Source organism: Channa argus, chromosome 17 (assembly GCF_033026475.1).
Source record: "Channa argus isolate prfri chromosome 17, Channa argus male v1.0, whole genome shotgun sequence".
Lineage (NCBI taxonomy): Eukaryota > Metazoa > Chordata > Actinopteri > Anabantiformes > Channidae > Channa > Channa argus.
Genome location: NC_090213.1, coordinates 6,312,202 through 6,333,312, shown reverse-complemented (window position 1 = coordinate 6,333,312; position 21,111 = coordinate 6,312,202). Strand labels below are relative to the sequence as shown.

The following is a 21,111-nucleotide window of genomic DNA, read 5'->3' as shown; positions in this document are numbered from 1 at the left end:
CAGTGATTATTCAGGAGCACTGGTGTATTTTAGGACTAGTTTCCACAATGCTCATAATTACACCTGTATTTGAGAACAGTATGTCCTGCTGTGAGGCAAATTAAGATTATTTTAAGTTAAACCCAGTGAGCAGTTGAATGTGATTGTTGCTTTTAAAACAAGAGTTATGAAAACTATCCACACAATAAAAACTAGCACGCACTAACCTGCTGGTCGCTGCACACTGGGCCAACGTTGCTGAGGTTACTGTTGCCAATGCCAACCTGCTGCCCCATGGGAGGTAATGAGCCAACACCACCAGAGCCTCCAGCCATGGAGACAGTGATGCTCATGTTGTTGTAAACCCCCTGCTGGCCAAAGGCCTGCCCTGTACTCTGTCCTGACTGACTGAACAAGCTGTGGCAGAGGGGTAAAGCACAGAAGAGGGCATGTTACTCTTTTTAAATAAGCACATGTGCCAACACAAACTGTAGTAAACTGGTCACTGTAAATCTACAAAACCATATAGCGACCAGTGATCCCAACCTATTTCGGAAGCATGGTTCACAGATTGTAAATGAATAATTGTACAGCAATGGTGGATGCTGCCTTAGATCTAAGAGCTTTCTGGTTACGGTAAGCGGGTTTTTCATTTACATGATAGAGAAACCTGACTGTGAGCAGATTTGGTAAATACAAAGTGAAATGAATTTTACCACCTTAAACAAATGTGTAAACTTCCAAACCTGTTGCTGTTCATGCTGGTCTGTTGCCAGCTCTTCATGTCCGGTGACTCGTAGCCTAGAGGTGTGGCTTGCTGAAGCAGAGGACTCTGTGAGGTTGGGTTTTGAGGTGACAACAGCGGACTGGTCGGGCTCATCTCAGGAGGGAATGGTGGGTCTTGCTGGACCATAGCTTTGAGAGAGGAGGCGAAACAAAGTTAGCTAAATTGTATTTCGTCAAAAAGAGCAAAGTGGGATCTTAATGAGACACAACTGGTAATCTGGGGTGAAAATTCTCTTTACTTTTAGATCTTAAAATGTTTTACAGTTTGTACATTTTCGAATTAAAATGCTACTGATGTGCAAGCTCTTGTCCATCTTTTGCCAACTACACGCTTCATTTTATGTTTACAATAAAGTGAAACCATTTAGCACTACAGGTGTTCAATAACAACATTTGCTTTGATGTGAAAATGCAGTGCACTGTTTGATTGTTAAATTTTTCAGCAAAGTTCCTGGAACTCACCAGACCCTCCAAACTGCTGAAACAAGCCCTGCTGTATTGAGGAGTTTACAGTGCTGCTGAACTGGCCCTGCACGCCGCCCACCAGCGTCTGGTTATTCAAAGGAACTCTGCCCGACAATTTGTTGTCCAGAGGGCCCCCGGAAATGGGACTGAAATGACTCGGTGAGGTAGGGGGGTTTCCCGTCATTGGGTTGTACCCTGGTGGGAAGTTGAACTGCTGCTGTTGCTGCTGTGGTTGCTGCTGTTGTTGAGGTGTTGTAGTGGGGCCTTTTGGGGCCCTGCCAATTCCAGCTGGCCCCACCGATCCAGTTGGAGTACCGGCCATGTTCTGTCTCATCAGCATGACTTTCTGCTGGAAAAGCTGGCGCTGGCGATGCTGGATGCTGTAAAGTTCCCTCTGACGCTGGGCCAACATCTGGGCATTCAACGGTGGCTGCTGAGACAAGACCATAAAGGTTGCATGATACACCAGATCATGTGTGTATTTGCTTCAATAAACTAAATTAAAAATTTTATTAACAATAAAAGTTATCTACGCCAGTGTGAATATAAAAAGTAAAGTTATATTTCTGGCACACAGCTGAATCTATAAACAATTAGTGTGGTTGTCTTACAGATACTGTACGAAACAGTGATTTTTTTAAGGAGGGCGGCTTTGTGCGCTGCATCTGTGACTCACTTGTGAGGGCATCTGAGGTTGTTGAACCCCCTGCCGAATCCCCGCGTTTGCATGCTGAGCCCCTGCAGGAAATGTATTCATGCCTGCCAGCCTGTTCTGGAGCTGAGTGACAGAGAAAATGTAAAGAAACAGATGTCAGACAGGTGTTTAATATGGCAAGAGGATGAATTTGATTATTGACAAAAGCAGAAAAAATATGATTAGAAGGACGAGAGAGAATATTAGTGATGATGAGGCAGAGGAAAGAAACATTCAATCGACAAAATGAGATTAAATTATTTATAATACATTAGACTGACACAGAGCTACAAGCACTCAATGTTGAGAAAAAGCCAATTTTTACTTTAGGAGTCTGTGCATCCACTTCCATCTTCTATCATACAGATAAATGCATCACAATATGAAACATATATTACAAACAAACTTTGCCTCCGTGTCCTCACCATCTGTGGGCCCTGCAGTCTCTGCTGCAGCTGCAGGCGCAGTTGGTTGGGTGGCAGCCTGAGCTGTTGGCCCATTCCCTGTGGTCGTGTCATCCCTGGCCTCAGACCCATGCCTGTAGTCCCACTGGGAAAAGCTCCTCGAGGGGCTCCAAAACCCAAACCCTGGGGGCCCACCGTGGCCCCCTCTGGAGGAAACTGAGCTTGTGGAGATGGTGTAAATTGGGAGGGGTAGGTGGGGAGCTTAGGATCCATGGACACTGCAGTGGCAGTGGGTTGCTGGGCTGGGAAGTTTGGAGGCAAAGGGTCAAAGCAGCCACCCTAGAAAGAGAGAAACAAAACAGGACAAAGTTAAATAATAAAAATAGCTTATAATCACTATCATCACCTTGTCATCACAGATTTTGTTTCAATGAACCAAAAAGTAATACTTAGAACAGACTATATGCTAAAGATAAATTTAAGCTAAAAATGAAGTAAGAATTGGTGGCATAAAAAAGGCAGATCTGAGAACAGCATAGGTTGCTAACACTGTGTTTGTTCTAACTACTGAGTATTCTGATGCTGCTCTCGAGTGTCACAATCTTCATCACATACTTACTTGCACAAGTTTGTCTATACCCAAGGCCTTGTCCAGCTCAGCCAGCTCGCTCTCATCTGACCCGCTGAGGAAGGAGACGAGCTGCTCTAACAAAGCCTTCTCATCGTTTCGGCCTTCGGGAGTAGTTAGAGGGCCGAGTACTTCATCCAACGTACAGGGCACACACTGCCTGCTCACACAGTTAAGCATAATGTGTCAGAAGGAATGTCAGTTTACTCCCACACCTTAAAATTATGCAGAAATATATAGTTTGAAGAATGAATATATAGTGTTTAATAATACTTACTCTTGTGGTGATGCCAAAGGAGCCTGTAAAGGCCCAAGACTATCAAAAGACAAGGTGTCGGACAGAGCCAGAGGTTGGAACTGGGAATCTCCCACATCAATCTTAGCTAGGCCTGAAAACAAAATTAACAGGGTTGTGCAGTTAACAGGGCTCCCTCAAATGTCATCATAATCTTCCATAGCGTTCTCATGACAAACTGTGACTGCAGTACAAACTGTAGACTAAACGAAGGTCTGTACCAGTGCTTGCACTGAAAGGGTTGATAACTTCAGTCTCTTCAAGGGGACTGCTGTCTTTCCGGGTCTGGAAAGGATCTCCTTGTCCCTGGGCCTGTGTCTGGCTTGGTGTGGGGGAATTGCAGAAGTCGAAAGATGACTGACTCTGGAGGAGGCAACCAGAGGACGGGCTGCCATCACTCAACCCTGAGAAAAAGACAAATCAAAAACAACAATGCAACAAATTTGCTTAAAGTACAATTTCTGATTCCCAATTTTAGAAATGTATAGCTATACGACACTGTGCACTTTTCTGTGGCGTTGCAGAAAAGAGGAGAACAAGTTACTGTGGTTGAACAGTATGTCTGGTCAGCTGACGTTGCAATGCCTACTAATTGCCACTAGAGGGCAATCAGCCTTACAGTGTGTCAACAATGAAGAAATACAGGTCTTTGTGGATCAGGATTATACTGCTGATGCTGTTACTGCTGCCACCACTAGTGCTACTATTACTACTACTAACACTACTACTATCAAAAACAGGAACAATACAAAAATAATAAAATTAATGAATAGAGAAATTAAAAAAATGAATAAATATAAATAATTATTTTTTATGTTCCTGCATCAAAAAGTCCAGTGTACATGCAAACTCAGAGATTCAGTCGTCTTACTAGTCTGTAGCAGTTTTGTGATGCTTTTATTACATTACTCTGCTCTTGGAGGAGTTGAAAGTGTACCTCTGTTAGGTGTCCCGGGAGGCTCTCTCTTCACATTTATATTGCGGGGAGTGCTGGCCTCACCGGGCTGGAGCTGAGTGGGTGACTGCAGCTTGAGCTGGGGAGAGGGGGAGTGGAGCTGGGGTGATGGCGAATGTAAATGTGGAAAAGGCTGAGACAGAGGGGACTGGAGCTGAGGCACAGGGGATTGGAGCTGAGCTGGGGGCTGGGATTGGGGGTTTGGAGATTGGAGTTGGGGGCCTCCTCCAGAGGTTGTTGCATCCTCACTGCCCTGTTTGGCCCCACTTGTGCCTCTCAGGCCAGGCAACAACTGGGTGAGAGGGTCCGTGTCAACCACGCCCCCTGATATCTGAGTGTTTGAAACAGAGAGGGAAGCAGAAACAAATAAAGAGGATAGCGACGAGGGAGACATGACAGAAAAATGAATAATGTTAGAGTAAAAAAAAAAAGAAAATGAGTGCGACAAAGGGGGTCAAATGATGAATTAAAGAGAGATCGGGAGAGACGAAAGGTCAAAGGCCAGAGAGCTTCAAAGGCTGCAGCTGGTAGCTGAGCCTACAGTGGAGACAAAGTCCAAGAAAATAAAGGTTCAACTTGATTTACAACAGCTGTAAGACAACTGCCAATGCACGATCAAAACTCAAGAGAATAATTGTAATGCTTAATTGTGAAGTAAACTTTCTGATATACTTCCAGGGTAAAGTTAAAAGCAACCATATTTGATGATGTAGGCTTCAGTGGCATTAGGTTATAAATGCTTAAAAGTGAAAATCAATTACTAGCAAACATTTCAGGATATATTTATATTTGAAGAATCGGTTAATTCTACTTTGTAAGTTGTCAGACTAATGTTCAACAGTGACTTTATTGGAGCTTTATGTTTTCATCGCCATCTTCGAAAACCTCTGATGGTTTGGGTAGCATTCAAAAGTCCTCAACTTTTAGGGTGTTTAGAACATTTCTCACTCTCGCTCTGCTGTTCTAACCTCATGCGGCCCCTGAACACACCCTACTTTCAGCTGCCAACTCTGGAGATCTGACTTTCCCTTTCAGCAAAAGGAAAAGACGTGAATGTCAAAATTTCTTTACAAATGAAACAATGTTTTTCAGGACATTTCTTTCATTTTTCCTGAACTCTCCAAGACAGAAAAGCTGGTTTAAAGTATGTTTCGAAACCTTACATCTCACAATACATCTAGCAATCACAAGTGACCCACAAGTCATATACTAAATACTGTGTTATTACAGCTGATAATTTATTGAATATATTGACAACTATTTTTTTTAAATCTAATTTTAAGTTTTGTGTCCTGAAGCTCAACAAAGGTTGGGGATCCCTGCTCTTAAGAATCCCGTTAGGTTTCAAATTTACAGATGTATCAGGTAACTATAACAGATTATTTGCTAGCGTGACCAGTCTGTCCCCCTAAGAAGAATTACAACTGGATCTCTGCAAACTTAAATGTATTATAATAGCTGTGACATCATATGAAATTTGTGTAGTAAATCTAATAAATATGTTGAGGAAAGGCTCAACAATATCGAGAAATTTGCTGAACAACAGTGTTTCAACGTAATAATAACAATACCGTGGAATCTCTGCTGTCTTTGCGGCTGTTTCGACGGTTCTCTCCGACAGGACTCGACTTTGGGCTGATGCAGGCTGCGCTGTTGGAAACACCTGCAGGTTTGGATGCACCTCCTGTTGCAAGAGTAGACCCAGTACAGGTTGCTCCTTCTCTGCTGCCCCTTTTCTCCACTTTTACCCTAACTGTCTGCAAGGTGAGAGCAGATGGAGGTGGCAGGTCCCCCAAGTCCTTTGAAAACAAAATATGTTTCAGTTAGTATTTACAATAATCATGACCTGAATTGAAATAACCTCAATTAAAAATACGTAAGAAAAGTACAGGTTTAAAAAGTGTCACCTTTTCATCTGTATCCAGCAAAAAACGGAGTAGCTGGTGGTCCTGTGGCTCTCTGGAGCTGGACCTGGGAGCTGCTGAGCTCAGTGCCGGACTGTTGGGTGGCTCCTTCTTGATCTCAACTTCATTTTTGTTCATTCCTTCCTCAGTGGCGGCGGAGGAGTCGTTGGGACTACTGTCCTGGAGCAGCCGATGGAGGATCTTATGTCGTTCTGTTAGAGTACTGTGAGAAGCAGGGCACTGAGGGGCGGGAGAGGGGTTAGGAGGATGAGGTGATGATGTGCAGTGGAGGCTGTTGTTGATTGATTCAACTCCTGTGCCATTGTTTTCCAGGAGCTGATTGAGTCTTGGGTTACCCAGCTGTGATGCAGAGGGAAGGGGGGCTTTAATAGAGTCCTCTCCCGCTCCTTCTCCTCCTTCTTGGGGTTTGGCTGATAGATGTAGAGTAAACGAGCTGGTGGGTGTACTGGCTTGTCTTTGAGGGACAGGAGAGGACAGGGAGAAGGACCCTGATGACCCACCACTACTATTACTATCGCTGCCCGACTGCTGCCCGTTGAGGTTGCCTCCACTGCTCAGTGCCCCAGTTGGAGAATGGAGGCCTGCTGTGGAGGGAGAAAAGGGGTTCCCCGGTACCCGAGGACTTCCCCCTAACCCAGGACTGGCCCGTGGCATCCTGGGTGACATAAAAGAGGTAGGGGTGGCTGTGAGTGGGCTGCTCAAAGGAGAGGTGCTGTTGACCTGCTGGGGACATGTCCGACTGGGCGTCAGGTAGCCTGTAAGTACGGCTGGGTTAGGTCCATGGGAAGAGGCATTGCTGTTGTTGGGGTGAAGGCCTGGTGTGGTGAGGCCTGAGCCTTGAGTGAAGTTACTGCTGGGAGGAAGGGTTGGGGAGCGAGAGGGAGTTTGGGCGAGGCTGCCAAGGGTCGTTGGAAGGCTGGGGTTAGTGTTTTCCTGAGAGCTAGCAGTGTTGTGTTCCCTAGAACAAAGAAGGACAATAAAACATAACTGTAGCCTGATTAAGTCAAGTGGCAATGCCGAAGCACACACACACAAACATTATTAATAATAAATAATTAATAATATAATAATTATTTAGGTTTTTACGGTAATCTTTGTCAGTGGAGCTAAGATTTTAACTGTTTATACACAACAGTTACACTTAGCACTTTTTTATTATCCATTATCCAAGTCCATCTGTCACAAGGCCTTTTTTGTTCTGCAGCTTTATGTAGCGTACAGTTAGACATACACCCAATGACAGTACAATCAGGTGCAGTAAGGATGTGAAACCTTAACATCAGCATGTGTGGGTGTGTGTGTGTGTGGTACCTGTCAATAGTGTGAATGCCCATAATGAAGGGCTGTACATCAGGGTTGGTAGGGCAGCAGAACTTGCAGCGGGTCTGAGCGCTGAGCGGGGTGCCATCACTTAATGTGAAATGATACAGTGGGCTGATTGCTGTGCCGTGGGTCATCACTGCTGGGAATACATATGGACACACACCCACACGAAGGAAGAGGCAAACACAGTGTTTAGACTTTGGTCTCATCTCCTGTTCATTTTCTGCCTTTCCTTCCCCATATGTATGCATACTAAAGCACTCTGACTCCCCTAAGGCCTAAATCAGACTATAATACAGTCATAGTTATTTCTTAGTGTTGAAATATAGCTGGAATACGTAATGTTGGAATATAGTCAAAAACTCTTCACTCTTAAAGCTCGAGTAATAATTTATTGTTTCAGCTACTCAAATGCAAGGATTTACTGCTTTTCATTATTTAATATAAAAGAAAACAAAAAATATGTGGTGGTCGAGCCACTGAATGATTTTTTAAATCTTTTATAGACAAATTGGATTTGTTACAAACGGCACACAAAACAGCAAGTAAAACAAACTTTCATTGTTTATTTTCTCTATTATAATCCTTATATTTTCATTTTACAATCTTTGCATTACACAATATAAATCTGAATATGTACAGTACCTAAGCTTGGACTACATGCATGCTGCAATTATGAAAAGTTACTGTAACATAGTATCCACAACATTCTACTGTAATGCTAATGAAGTGGAGACAGAAAGTGTCAGAAAGCACGTCAATGATTCCTGATAATGAAGCTTAAAAAATTCTCAGTGGCTGCTCACCCTCCTGCAGCAGCTTCTTGGCGTGGGAGGGCTCTTTGCCCTGTGGCTGAAAGAAGGCATAGATGCACTTCCTGACCAGGTCCTCCCAGCCAGGCCGGCCTGTCGCTCGCAAAGCACTAGTTTCTATGGAGATGATCTTCCCTGGAGGAAAGCACCACACACACACATTAACATCTGCAGCAGCATCAACACCACATCAGGGTTCACACCCTCACAAAAGCATTCCAGTTGAGCTGGAATATCTTCTAAAATCATATAGTATACATTATTAAAATAAATAAATGTGCAAAACATGACATTTTATGCATATTTTGCTACTTTCAACAACATATCCATGGAAATGGCCAATTTCTCTTTTTAACCTGTAGGGTCCTGCCTCGTGATGAAAGACTCAGTGCTGACAGCCTGGGTGCGAGGACTCCGACAGGCTATACAGATCAGACAGCTCTGCAGATCTGAAGAGGGAGGGGACACATGTGGCTAGATTAGATATTAAGGTAAACCCTAATATCTAACTTTGACAAAATAGTTCTTGAAACTTTGTAATGTCCCTCTCAGACACACATTGTCAGTAAAAAAATATAAAAACGTGTTTAATCTGATCCTGGGTGCTCTGTGTTCCCCTATAGGCTACAGCCTGGAAATGTGTTGAGCTCTAAATCATATCAGTGACGCATACAAACAACACTGAGACATCATAAAAATAAGAAAGTAGCACAATACGAGGAGTAAAATTCTGAAAGAGATCAGGCTCAGAAGCACAATGCATTTGCGTTACAGAGAGTAAGTCACACAACGGCATCAAGGCCGATGGAGCATGGGTTCCATAAAAGTATGGTGTGTTCTTTAAGAATTCTTCCAAATTCTAGAGCCTTGATTTAATATCACCTAAAAACTTCTGTTCCCGAGTAAGAAAAGGAAAAGATTAGAAAAGGTTGTGGGGACGTATTCATCTGTTAATGGAATATCACATTTTTTAAACGAGTAAACCAGTGTTTATCTTTAAATTGGACAAATTCCTAAAACGGCCCACATGCTGTTTTAGGTTTCTGTTTAATCTTTGAGAGGACTTTTTAGTTCTAAGTTCAAATACTCCCCCCCACTTAGCATGGCAGACGGAACCAAACTGTCAACCTGGGACCATTTCAAAAATTGGATTTGGGAATATTAAAACTAAAAAAGAGAAATATAATGAATCTTTAAGATGTGATTTAACTGCAGGAATGCATCAGCATGTACAACGATGCAAGAGGTGGTTTAAGCTGTTCTTAGGTTTATTTTAGCTTTTTTCTACCTTCTACAAATGGTTCAGTTCCTGGTTTTTATATGCTACATAAGAGTTTCAGGGGCGAAAAGTCACATGAGAAGGGTCTATGCACTTTGACCACTTCTTGTTGGTTAAAACATTTCTGGTGAGGTTTGAGGAAAAGGACTGGAACAAAATGAGGACAGTATAAAAGAAAGAAAATTTATTGTAGCAGCAGATTCTCAGGCAGCTGTGTTATGTTCCACAGGCTTTAACTCTAGAATCAACACTAGCCAGTTTCCAATTTGAGAATAACTTTAATGAACAAAATACCACACTGCAGTGCTGACATGCCAATTTCGAAAAAACTTAATGCAGATTTCAAATTGTGACAAGAAATAGCTTTTCATGACATAATAAGCAAAAAGAATATATACCATACTCCTATCAGCTTTCCTTGGTTCCACCTTGTGTATATATTTCCACTGGCTTTAAAAGTGTACAACATATGGATTTTCACTATAATTAATCAACAGCTTTCGGTTTGTCCCTTCAGGGGTCATCACAGTGTTCCGTACATTGATGGGGCATGTGTTTTTACACCGAACGTCCTTCCTGCCGCAACCCTCCCATTTTATCCGGGCTTGGGACCAGCACCACGGTGGCCCTTGATGGCTGGGCGGGGCCACACCTGATGGGATGGCATTTGATCCCATTCCAACCTGATGCTCTACCCAGCCACCTGCCTCTCCCTTTGATTTCGAGTCAAAGTAAATGTAGTAAATGCCTGCACTCATTGTGTGTTTGCATGTACCATCTCCCTCCTCCTGCATGGTCCTAGGCTGGGACACAGTGAAACACTGCATGATCTCGTACTGCTGCCGAGCTTCAATATTTTCTGAATCCACCTCGTCCGGTGGCCTCTTCAGCATGCGACAGTTAAAGATGTGACTGTTCCTTCGGCTAGGTTCCTGTGGCCATTGCACACCATTTACTACACCAAGAAAAAACATAAACATGAAAAAGGTCAGTAAATGAAGGTGAAATAAGTAAAGAAAATAAGAAAGAATTAAAGTTTTCTATTGCTGGGCAATAAGAGAAAGGGATACATCAGGGAAAGCATTATATGAGATCCTTAAATATAACTGATGGTATTGGATATAAAAAATAACAAAGGGGATGTTTGGTCCAACTTGTTAAGATTTTAAAATAACATCATGCTACTTAAAGATAAGTTCACAATTTCTGTGATGCATGACGTGTAACTTATTTTGTGCATAAATACATTTCAAACTTTAGCTGAGTTATTAAATCAAATGGATCCTCCATTTTAAATCTTATTTAGCATGAAATTCACTTCCTCTCTGATGTTCAGGACATCTGTACATTGTAGATGTATGTACCAAATATATAATACGCCAGAGAATTGTAGTTGTTTAAGACATGAACATCAACTTTGTTGTTCATGTCTTATCTAAGCACCTAAAAATAAAATAAATTACAAGACACATAGAACACAGCTTCGTTACTAGAAAAAAATCTGTTTAATCTTTGAGATCTTTGCTTCTAAGTAGAAATCTGAGCTGTAATAACCAGTGAAGAATAAAAATTGAATCACAAGGTCAACAAAAGATATGTTTGTTTCTCAATGCACTTTTCTAAGTCCTTGTTTAACCCCCATCAGGCTCCCCTTCATAACTGCTTCTCAAGGTTGTAGCTAACATAAAAAAAACACATTAAACCACTGATGAAAGTAATTTTTTCATTGTTTCACTCCTCAAATGCACCCACACATATGCTGCCATTCTACTGATACTTTACCATCCCTCTCAGCTTTGTGCAGAGCATTTAGAAGCATACTAATTAAAAATCAGCACAGCTCATCCTCCTACATTTCTTCACCGCTCTTAAAATTTGCCACAGCTACAATATTTTCCATCAATAATATAAGTTAATTATCTGTCCTGATTTTGCTGCCAAAACTCATTTTGAGTTTTATTGCCTGCTAATGGTTTTCACTGGCATGGAATGAAGAGTCTAAAAATTACCAAATATCTTGAAACAAAAACAAAAAACAAAAAAAAGGACTGGCATCCTGAATCCAAAATGAAAAGAATCACACAGCAGATTGCATTCACACAATTCAAACCCACACTCCCTCACTCACCCAGGCTTTTGGGCAGCAAATTGCGTACAAACTCATCGTGGTCTCCCACATGGAGGATGCTGTAGACACTCGAGGTCATCAGCTCCTCCTGGGTGTATCCAAGGTAACTCGTCACATTCTCAGAAACAAAGACGATTCGGCCCTCCCGGTTGACAACAAAGAAAAACCCATCAAGAGCCTGAATGGGAAGGAGAATGAGAGAGGATGAGTAAAAAAAAAAAAGGATTGTGTGTGATGGGTGAAAATCGTCAGTGTTTGTGTGGGACTGTGCATGTGCTGTTTACCTCTAGCAGCATTGGCCCCAGTGCCTCTTTCTCTACCAGCCCCTGGCTACTAGAAGAGATGTCACTCTTCTGCACCTCATCATCTGGAGACAGAAGAGCTGCTTTCTCTGTCCGGAGGAAAGAAACACAAATCACACATCTGTGATTCACAGAAAATATTCACAAAAAATATTTTAAATCGCATCTCAGCACGCAACACTTTTCAATTCTATTGAAGCTTTGTGTGCTCACTTTTTCATTCTCTTTTATGTTATTTTTTATAAATGTGTGTGTGTATATAATGAGTATATATAATGAGTGTGTGTATATATGTATATATATATATATATATATATATATATATATATATATATATATATATATATATATATATATATATATATATATATATATATATATATATATATATATATATATATATATATATATATATATATATATATATACACACACACACACACACACACACACATTATATAAATTAATGTAATTATTTCTGTTCTCTCACCCTGCTCACGCCGTTTGATCTGCTGGATTTGGTCCACAGTGCTCTTGAGGATGTGGCACTTATCGGGCTTGACACTGAGACTGGCGATGTCGCCCATGTTGGTTGACAACAGCTCAGCAAGCTCCTCGATGTAGCGGCACTCCAGCTCCCTTCTCCGCTTCTCATGACTGCAAAAAAAAAAAAGGGAACTTGAACCTTTTTTTTCACGTTTTTGCTTTATCTCACGTCAACACAACGTGAGATTCAAACAGTTTGCATTTGGTAAAACAAACAAAGTTTGTTAAAAATTGTGTTATTCATCGAATAGATAAAGAAAACAAATCTTTAATTTTAAATAAAGTGTTTGGGGATTTTAACAATACGGATAAGCCACTGTAGGTGATAATATTGCTATTACCTTATAATTACACAATCAAACTGTTGGCAGTGACTGTGAGGAAAGGCAGAAGCAAAGAAAAATGGGAAACTGTTAAAGAGTATGTGCTTAGACACTAGTAAAGTTTATAAAGTAACATTTTTCAGGGAAATGACCAAGAGAAACATGGTAAGATAGAAAGACAAACACAAAAAGGTCTATAGTTCTCTTGCCTGGGACAAGAGCAAATACCAGAATTAATCTGTTATAAGTCTTTTATAGTTGGTGAGTTAGTTATAAGATTTTTAAAATTTTATGAACCTGGATAGAAGCCAAATCTGATTGGCCCCTAAGGGGTCCTGTCCCGTCACTAACTCTGACTCGCTTTACATTATTTCTTGTGCACTGAAAAGCCTGGAAAGTCATTAGGCATTAATACATTTGTGGGGCATTTCAGCAGCTGTCATAACTGTTTTCATGAGCAGGACATAAGCAATATGTGCATTGTTTGTGGCTTTGCTTCAGCTTGATGATCTGTACTTGAGTGTGTGCCAAACAGCAGCCCCAGTAGAGCTACAGGCACCTTCCTGCTGAAATTGTACACACTATATATATATAGTGTGTACACACACACAGGAAAAATATGAGTTAGAATGCATTGTGTTGTTTGTGTTTTTATGCACATAAGTTTAGAACAAATATGAGAAGAAATGACTGTCTTGATTTTCTATGCTCAAGTTAACAACTTATTAAGGCTTTTCAAAGGAATGGCTGGTGAAATTTATATAAAATTGGCTGAATAAATCACTTTTTATCAATATATGGTAAATATAAATGTAAATATATGGTTTCTCTGTGTAAAGTGTAGAACCCTGGGGCACCATATTTAGAAAACATCAGGATAAACTAATATCAGCTAATATTATCAGTGGTTATGTTTAACTAACCAAGCACATATGCATATTTTACACTATTTTTAATCCTGCAATGTCGACGTGCATGTTTACTTGCTGTTTGCAGTGCTGTTGCACTGCTGCACATTTAGATGTGTTGCTGCCACCTTTAGATTGGTGGAAAAGTACATGTAAATCCTTGAATGGCAAACCCCCCTTTGGAAAAAAATCCTCCATAATGCTATAGAGTTAAAAAAAAAAACTTTTTACCTTGACTGCAACTTTTTCACAAGAGTGAATTTGTTTAAATTCAGATTTTACATAAATTACATTATGGAAATGTTTTATTTTTACCTATTTTTATTAAATGAACATGGGTGAAAATTGGTTCCAAAAAACAAACCACAACAACAACAACAACAACAACAACAACTTACTCTACCCTCTTTGAACTTTTCTCACAACCTTATGTTGCACAATATTCCAGTAACATACTTTTAGACTGACAAGTTACAGTAAGGTATGTGGTAAACACGAAGAAAAGAAATGTGTGTATACAGTATGTGTGCATGTGTGAGTGAGACGACAACAGCAAAGTAGGTCAGTGCATTGGCCAGCCAGAACACACAGGCGTGGTGACCGAGGGAGTGAGGGAGGGGTGAAAAGGGGGAGGAAGCTGCTCTGTTAATGCGCAGGTCAGTGGTGTAGAAATGCTAGCTGTTACATCAGCTTACATCAGCTATTGCTCCTTATAGGCTCACACAAACACACTGTCCACAAAGTACATTCACTCCTTACCAACTACATGATCTACCTTAACCCTCCCCCCTAACCTAAAGCTTTATCTATCCTCAACCCTAAATCATGTTCAAAACCCTGTGGTAACCTTTAATAGGACCAGAAGACTTCCCTTATTCCCACAAACAGGACACCATCAGAAAGGATCTAAGCCTTCACTCAGCTGAAAACCAAAGTAAAATATGGCTAAGATGGCTTTTCTGCACCTCAGGTTTCCCAAATCCTCACTATATCATCACTCATCCAAAAACCTGTCTTAGGCTCTAAGGAAGATGGACTGTAGTTATTTAAGAGTCATCTAGCTTTCTATGATCTTACTTTAATATGTCTGAATGGTAGATAAACACTTATACTGAGAACTTGTTGTTCCCTCTTTATTACGAGTAGCCTTCTGCAAATATTACCTTTTGCACCAATTTTGTTGATTTTGTAAAGTTTGTTTGCAGATGTCCACAGTGTTGAAAACAAATATTTGAGTGAATGAAAATTTGATGAGGAATCTCTTAACTGTGGAAACGGAGAAAAACCCGACATATTTATGCACATTAAGGTTTGATTTTTGGATATTTATTCTTTATATTAGAAGAAACATAAAGGCAGGATTTCACAGCTGATCAGCAGCTTAACGATCCTAAAATCCACTTTCATGCAAATGCTACTTGTCCCAATTTTGTGTTTACAAGACAATAACAAGTATTGTATGATGTAAAAGACCCCCCACCCCAGCTACTAAAGATCAAGAACCATGGTTGCATTTTTTGCTCGGTCAATTACATCTTGTTGTAGAGATTTTGCTTCTCAATCAGTTGTTTTGCATCTTGTTATAAAGTTTTTCTAAAGTTCAAAAGGTGGCCATGCAGTCATGTAAGAGTTTAATTTCTGCAGCTTGTATTTATTTGTTGGCTTAACAATACAGTGAAACTGACTAAACACGGCTTATTTTTTTTTACCTTTGCCCTGATGTGTCGCATGGTGAGCACTTCCTCTTGCGCGACTCTGGCGTGGCAGGGTCCAGGGGGCTTTCCCCTACTGCACTCATTTTCAGCTTCAACTGACCTACACAGGAGAAGCACACCAAAAAGTCAGACTCAAAATAAGCATGAATAGGTTTGTGTAGCTCAGAGCTGATCCTAACATTTTCAGCTCGAATAACTAAATTTTTGAAGTATGTAAAGATGCTGTACGTGTTATAAAGTAGTGCATGATGCCACATGGAGAAAACTTATTGCCAGTTTTGTCCAGCTGAAAAATGCAAAATTTAAGTTACAACATGCAGCTTAAGCATGAGACATGACATCAATTCACTATACTCTGCTCAGTCCTCACTCTTCCTGCTCTGTGTGCTGTGCTCTGCTCAAACATGCTCTACTAATTAGGAAATGACATTAAATCAGCATTCTCTAAATGTACTAATCAAGTACAAATAATCCAAAATCTGATGGGTTAGAAGTGTAACACATTTTAAATAATCTGTCACTTTTTAATTACACAAAAATAATATATATATAATAACATAAAATAAAAATAAAAAATACAATTCTAGTCTTTCCCCCTGGTAAATTTAATTACAGTTTCTGATATAAACCCTAAATCTGATGCTATATATAATCTATAATAACATTCACACAGACTCTTAACCTCTTTTTGTCTTGTATATTCCTCACATTTGTCTTTTCACTTTTGCTTAATAGATTCACGCCTCTCTTTTTTTCTATCTGCAAAGTCCTCAGTTGGCATTTGTCTCGCACTTAGTTTTGCTACATCAGGATGGTAACCAAGGCAACAGAAAACACTGCAACATTTGATTAAACACATTGTGTGTAGAGAAGAGTTAACAGGGATGCTACATGATCCATGAAGCCAAGTATTAAAGTTAAGAGCTTTTTATTCCTTTGAGAAATGGATTTAAGACCAACATAATCGTCCAAACAAATACACAAGGACAAAAGAGATGAGTTCTAAATTAAATCCTGGCTTATCACAGCTCACAATTTTTCTCCAGGTTGTACGTCTGAGAAACTCTTTCAGCACCATTTAATACCACATATGATGAAACTTAATACTTGTATCGCTTCCGAGGATATCAGAGATATCAATGAAAAACCCGATTTTAAGGATGCTTGAAGGATTCTACCATGTGATTCAATTCCACCTGTACATCAGGAGCAATAAAACTGAAGACCAGACACTAAATCTTTACTGCTTTTAAAGACCTTCAGATACCCTGTCTAATTTAGGTTACAAACCATAACTGCTCAGTATTGCGAGATAATCAGCAACATTTATGCCTTTCCATCATTTTAAGCAAGGTTTAAAAAAAGACATAGTATATAATTTTACTATTAACCTGTTATTTCGTCTGTGGATAAAAACAAGGCTGAAATCATTTGAGAGACTATAGGTTTTGTAGGCCATTAATTTACTGCTGGGAACTGTACACATCCTGACTAGGAGGGGGAAAAAATGTGCACATGACAAAAGATGAACTCAAGTCTCCTCATCTGTAAAACCACATACATGCTGTGGTAGTTTCAGTAAAAATCTGTAAAGAATGGAAGAATACACAACACACAGACACAAAATGTTTTGAATGCAAGCGCAAACCGCAAAAACAAGCCATCGACGCTGTACTGGGTGCTGCCGCAAGGCCATGCAGCTCGCAGGACGCTAATCCTTCCTGACTGGTCTTGTTTACATTTCACCTCAAATCGCCCCTCTCCTCCTCAGCCCTCCTTGTGTTGCTAACACACAGCACTTAAAAAAAGATCCATCTGCGGCAGTGAAAAATAAGGCCTCTGCAGCACTCAATGAAAATACAAATTAGCCTGTTTAGTTAGTTAATTAGTTTGAGAGACAGAAATCAGTATATAAATAATGCACCTTTTATGAAGTGCAATTTATGAAATAAGGTTCATGAAATTAATATTTTCAGGAAACAACACTGAACAGACACACACAAAATTAAGGACTTGTTTGTGTCAAGGTTCGCGATCGTGTCCACTCACAAATGTGTTTCAGTCTACTGCAGCCTGGACATCTGTCAAACTGGAAATTATGTAATAATCAGCAACATTTTCGTTAAACCAAGGCTTGTTTTGCAACTGTATGAGGCTGCAAAAACACATTGATCAATGTCAAACAAACAGTACTTCCATCAACCCCTGAACAAGCGTAGCTGAAAACAAATTCATTTGAGTAAAAATACAGTGTCAAGTAAAGCAATTTCCTGGTGTTCTGCATAAATTGGACATGAAATATGGTCTGAGCTTCACCAAAAACCTTTTATATAAACAACACATTATTTCTCAGCGTATGAAACATAAACAGTCATGATTGTTTTTTTCGTCTTTATTGAACACACCAATTAAATTTACAAAGTGGTGGTGGTTTTAGTAACTGGTTGAACCACTTTTGGCAGCTACAACCTCACAAAACAAGCACTTCCAGTAGCTGGAGGAGTTTTAGACCATGCGTCTTTCCTGAACTGTTCAGTTCAGCCATACTCTTAGGATGTGTGGTGTCGAACAGCTTTCGAGGTCATTCCACAGCATTTCTATTGGGTTGAGGTCTGGTCTCTGACTGGACGTCTCCAAAAGGCGGATTCTGTCAATCTAAAGCTGTCCTATAGCAGATTTACTGTGATGTTTGGGGACATTGTCCCACTCCATCACCCAGCTTCTTTTGTGCTTCAGCTTGCGGACAGCCACCCTGACATCATCCTGTAGGAAACCTTGATAAACTTCGTAATAAATTTTCATTCGTCAATGGCAAGCAGTCAAGGTCCAGCAAAGCAAAGCAGACCCAATTCATAATATCTCCTTATCCCTACTTCACTATGGGAATAGTGTTTACATGCTGCATTTTTACTCAGAATTGATGTATGTACGTTTTCCACCTTCCATAATTAAACTTGAGGTTGAGAGGTTCTAAAACTAAAACAGGCAGAACATCAGGGTAGAAAGTCTCCTGTTTAGCCCATGCACTAGGTGTGTGCTTGTGCAAGACACTCAGTTCAGGTTGTGAGCCACATTTCTACTGAATTGTTTGAGAAAATTATCTTCCAATTTTCTTCATTTTATTTTTATTTTTTCTCGATGCAACTCTCCCCAATTTCTACCGGGCTTGGGAGTGGAGCTGCTTGGCTGTGGATGGGCTGTTGGGGGTTCAGTTGACATCGACATGGGGTTGGGAAGAGCTCTATCAACTGAGCCACTGCTGCCCCTAAAAAAACAAATTGTTAAGCAAGAAGTACAGTGGCTTCAATGAAAGATATGGTAAATGTAAGCATTCAAATCTTTAAGATACCACAGATATACTGTGCACATAAGGTCACTATAATTGGTTTATCAAGGGAGCATTGGATACTGACTAGATCACTGGCACAACTTTGTTATCTCCAGTGTGACAAGGAGCAGTTAAAAAGAAAAATGAGAAAGGAACTGTGGGGGCTGAAAGGTGATTTGTTTATGCTTCCAGCTACTTTCATTCAGTTGAAGTGAATAATTTGGTTTAGTGTGTTAGTGACCATCTCACATAACACTGTAACAATGAGCTCCCTGCTGTGCTGTGCCATTTACATTTTTCAACTATCTTAAGACTTCTTCGATGTCCCTGACAAGCAATAAATACAGATGTTAAAATTAGCATTTGGTCTTTAATTTTGAGGCTTCGGTAGGCTTTTACTAACTCAAGGAGTATTTAAACTTCAGGGAACATGGCAATGAATGGTAGTTATGTGATGAGGCAAAGAGACTTTTTATTTCAACCTTTCATTATGTAGACGTTTCTTTGTTATTGTGTCTGGTATAGGTCGGCCTCTATGCAAAACACTTTTTTTAGTTGCATCTTCAGTGTTAGTTTGGATTACTGTTATTGTCATGTTTTGTTATGTGTGGAGTCTTTGAAAATTAATAATCTTTTTTTTTTAAATTATGTGGTTGTCCAACCAACATACAGAAGACAGCACCATGTAGCGTTAGTCTAATATGAGAAAAACCAGATCTGTGACCATCAATGAACGATAAAAGTTGAACATGGTATGTCCTCAGGTCTCCCTTCACACTGAGAAACAGCAAACGTGTAATGGAGATGAAAACCTAGCACCTGCTTTCCAGTATGTGTTATATGGATTGGTAGAAATATCAAGTAAAGTGTCAACTTTCACATATGCATAAATATCATGAACAAAGACTTTGCAGCTCACATAGAGACAAACATAACTGGGCTGAGGTCTTAACAGTCACACACGGTAAAATGCAGAATGTGGCATGTATGATTACTACAACCATTAATATTACCGCTGCTTTAAACGGGCAGCAAAACTGTAAAGTCATTTCTATTCAGCAAGCTAATTCATTGTTCAAAAGCCTGAGTTAGTGGCAAAATCTGTATCCACTGGTTAGGAAAATAAGCATAGCTTTTCTTGCCCCTAAAATACAGCACACATAACAGAGGATGCATCTACATGTACAGAGAGGTAGTACTGTAAAACACCGGGCTTAAGAAAGCTCTAAAATTTGGTACGATACAGTAAGTGATCTTAACCTTTAAAAAGGTTATTTGTAAGACCAATGACAGTTTGCATTCAGTTTGCACTTTTTCAAAATCAAATCTGCATTACATGTGACTGAAACAACATTACAGCTGCAGTGTGAGCTCTGCCTTGGTCATACTTCCATACATACTAGGCTCATGCTCATCAAAAAGAAAGAAATGCACAGGAGAAAATAAACAGCCAGTCTAACTCACACACCTCTAAACCAGGCCAGTCTGTTGCCCCTTCTGACCTCTGCCCCCCTCTCTATGTGACGTAGGGTGGAGGATCAAGGAAGAAGAAAAAGCAGCAGCGACAGCACAGCAGAGCCGGCGTTCTGAGAAATCCAGTCCACCGCCTCCGCAGGCTCTCCATCACAATTGCCTATCGCCTTAGTATAGTCTTTTTTTCTCTCTCAAAGCTTTCTCCTCCTTTAGTTACTCATTCCACAAGCTACACGGATCAATCAAACAGGGGGGAGGAAGTGAGGACGAGAACATCAGGTAGAGGATGGGGACTAAATGATGTACTGTAGATTACCAAGAAAAGAGGTAAAGAGGGAACAGAGTGAATGACGGAGGAGAGAGGATGTGAGAAATTTGAGCAAGACTGCCACAGATGGATTCATTATTCCTATATCTTGTAATTGCAGTTGTAGGCATATATTATCTGACCCCTGCTCTAAAGTTGACACAATTTTACAAAAATGTAATCTTGGTAAAAAAATATATAAAATCCTGCGTGAATCGTAATCAAAAGACAGTTTAACATCTAATACTGCCACACATCATACAGAGACGCACACTATTTGAACAGTTCATATGATAAAATGAAGTTTAATCAACTCATGAGAAGAATAACAGTAAAACATATAAATTTGCTTTTGCCTCTGCTGATCCCAGGTTCCTAAATGTGAAGATGCAAACTGAATACATCTGAGGTTTGGACTGCTGGTCTAAACTTTTATTTAGTACTATGCTGGGATATTTATGTGATGCTTTCATATGTTAATCACAGTGAAAATAATAATTTGCTGTCACACAAGGCCCTGTCTTGTTAGCATCCTG

General features: G+C 40.2%; 1 protein-coding gene across 6 annotated transcripts in view; it reads right to left on the bottom strand.

The window, feature by feature from the left end:
* Nucleotides 1–21,111, bottom strand: part of ncoa1 (nuclear receptor coactivator 1) — a 48,463-nt gene that overhangs the window by 7,970 nt on the left and 19,382 nt on the right. For 2 of the 6 annotated variants that reach the window (XM_067483075.1, XM_067483076.1), the window contains exons 3-22: nt 15,462–15,567; nt 12,863–12,895; nt 12,466–12,632; nt 11,958–12,064; nt 11,674–11,851; nt 10,321–10,500; nt 8,623–8,715; nt 8,261–8,401; nt 7,443–7,593; nt 6,114–7,089; nt 5,778–6,005; nt 4,189–4,537; nt 3,473–3,655; nt 3,234–3,345; nt 2,948–3,116; nt 2,350–2,667; nt 1,907–2,008; nt 1,228–1,663; nt 726–894; nt 207–396 (exon numbers count right to left, since the gene is read on the bottom strand). In XM_067483075.1, the coding sequence (XP_067339176.1) occupies nt 207–396; nt 726–894; nt 1,228–1,663; nt 1,907–2,008; nt 2,350–2,667; nt 2,948–3,116; nt 3,234–3,345; nt 3,473–3,655; nt 4,189–4,537; nt 5,778–6,005; nt 6,114–7,089; nt 7,443–7,593; nt 8,261–8,401; nt 8,623–8,715; nt 10,321–10,500; nt 11,674–11,851; nt 11,958–12,064; nt 12,466–12,632; nt 12,863–12,895; nt 15,462–15,550 (4,371 nt within the window). In that variant the 5' untranslated portion in view covers nt 15,551–15,567. The remainder of the gene's footprint in view (nt 1–206; nt 397–725; nt 895–1,227; nt 1,664–1,906; nt 2,009–2,349; nt 2,668–2,947; nt 3,117–3,233; nt 3,346–3,472; nt 3,656–4,188; nt 4,538–5,777; nt 6,006–6,113; nt 7,090–7,442; nt 7,594–8,260; nt 8,402–8,622; nt 8,716–10,320; nt 10,501–11,673; nt 11,852–11,957; nt 12,065–12,465; nt 12,633–12,862; nt 12,896–15,461; nt 15,568–21,111) is intronic. The other 4 variants (XM_067483078.1, XM_067483077.1, XM_067483079.1 and 1 more) reach the window with 4 other exon arrangements.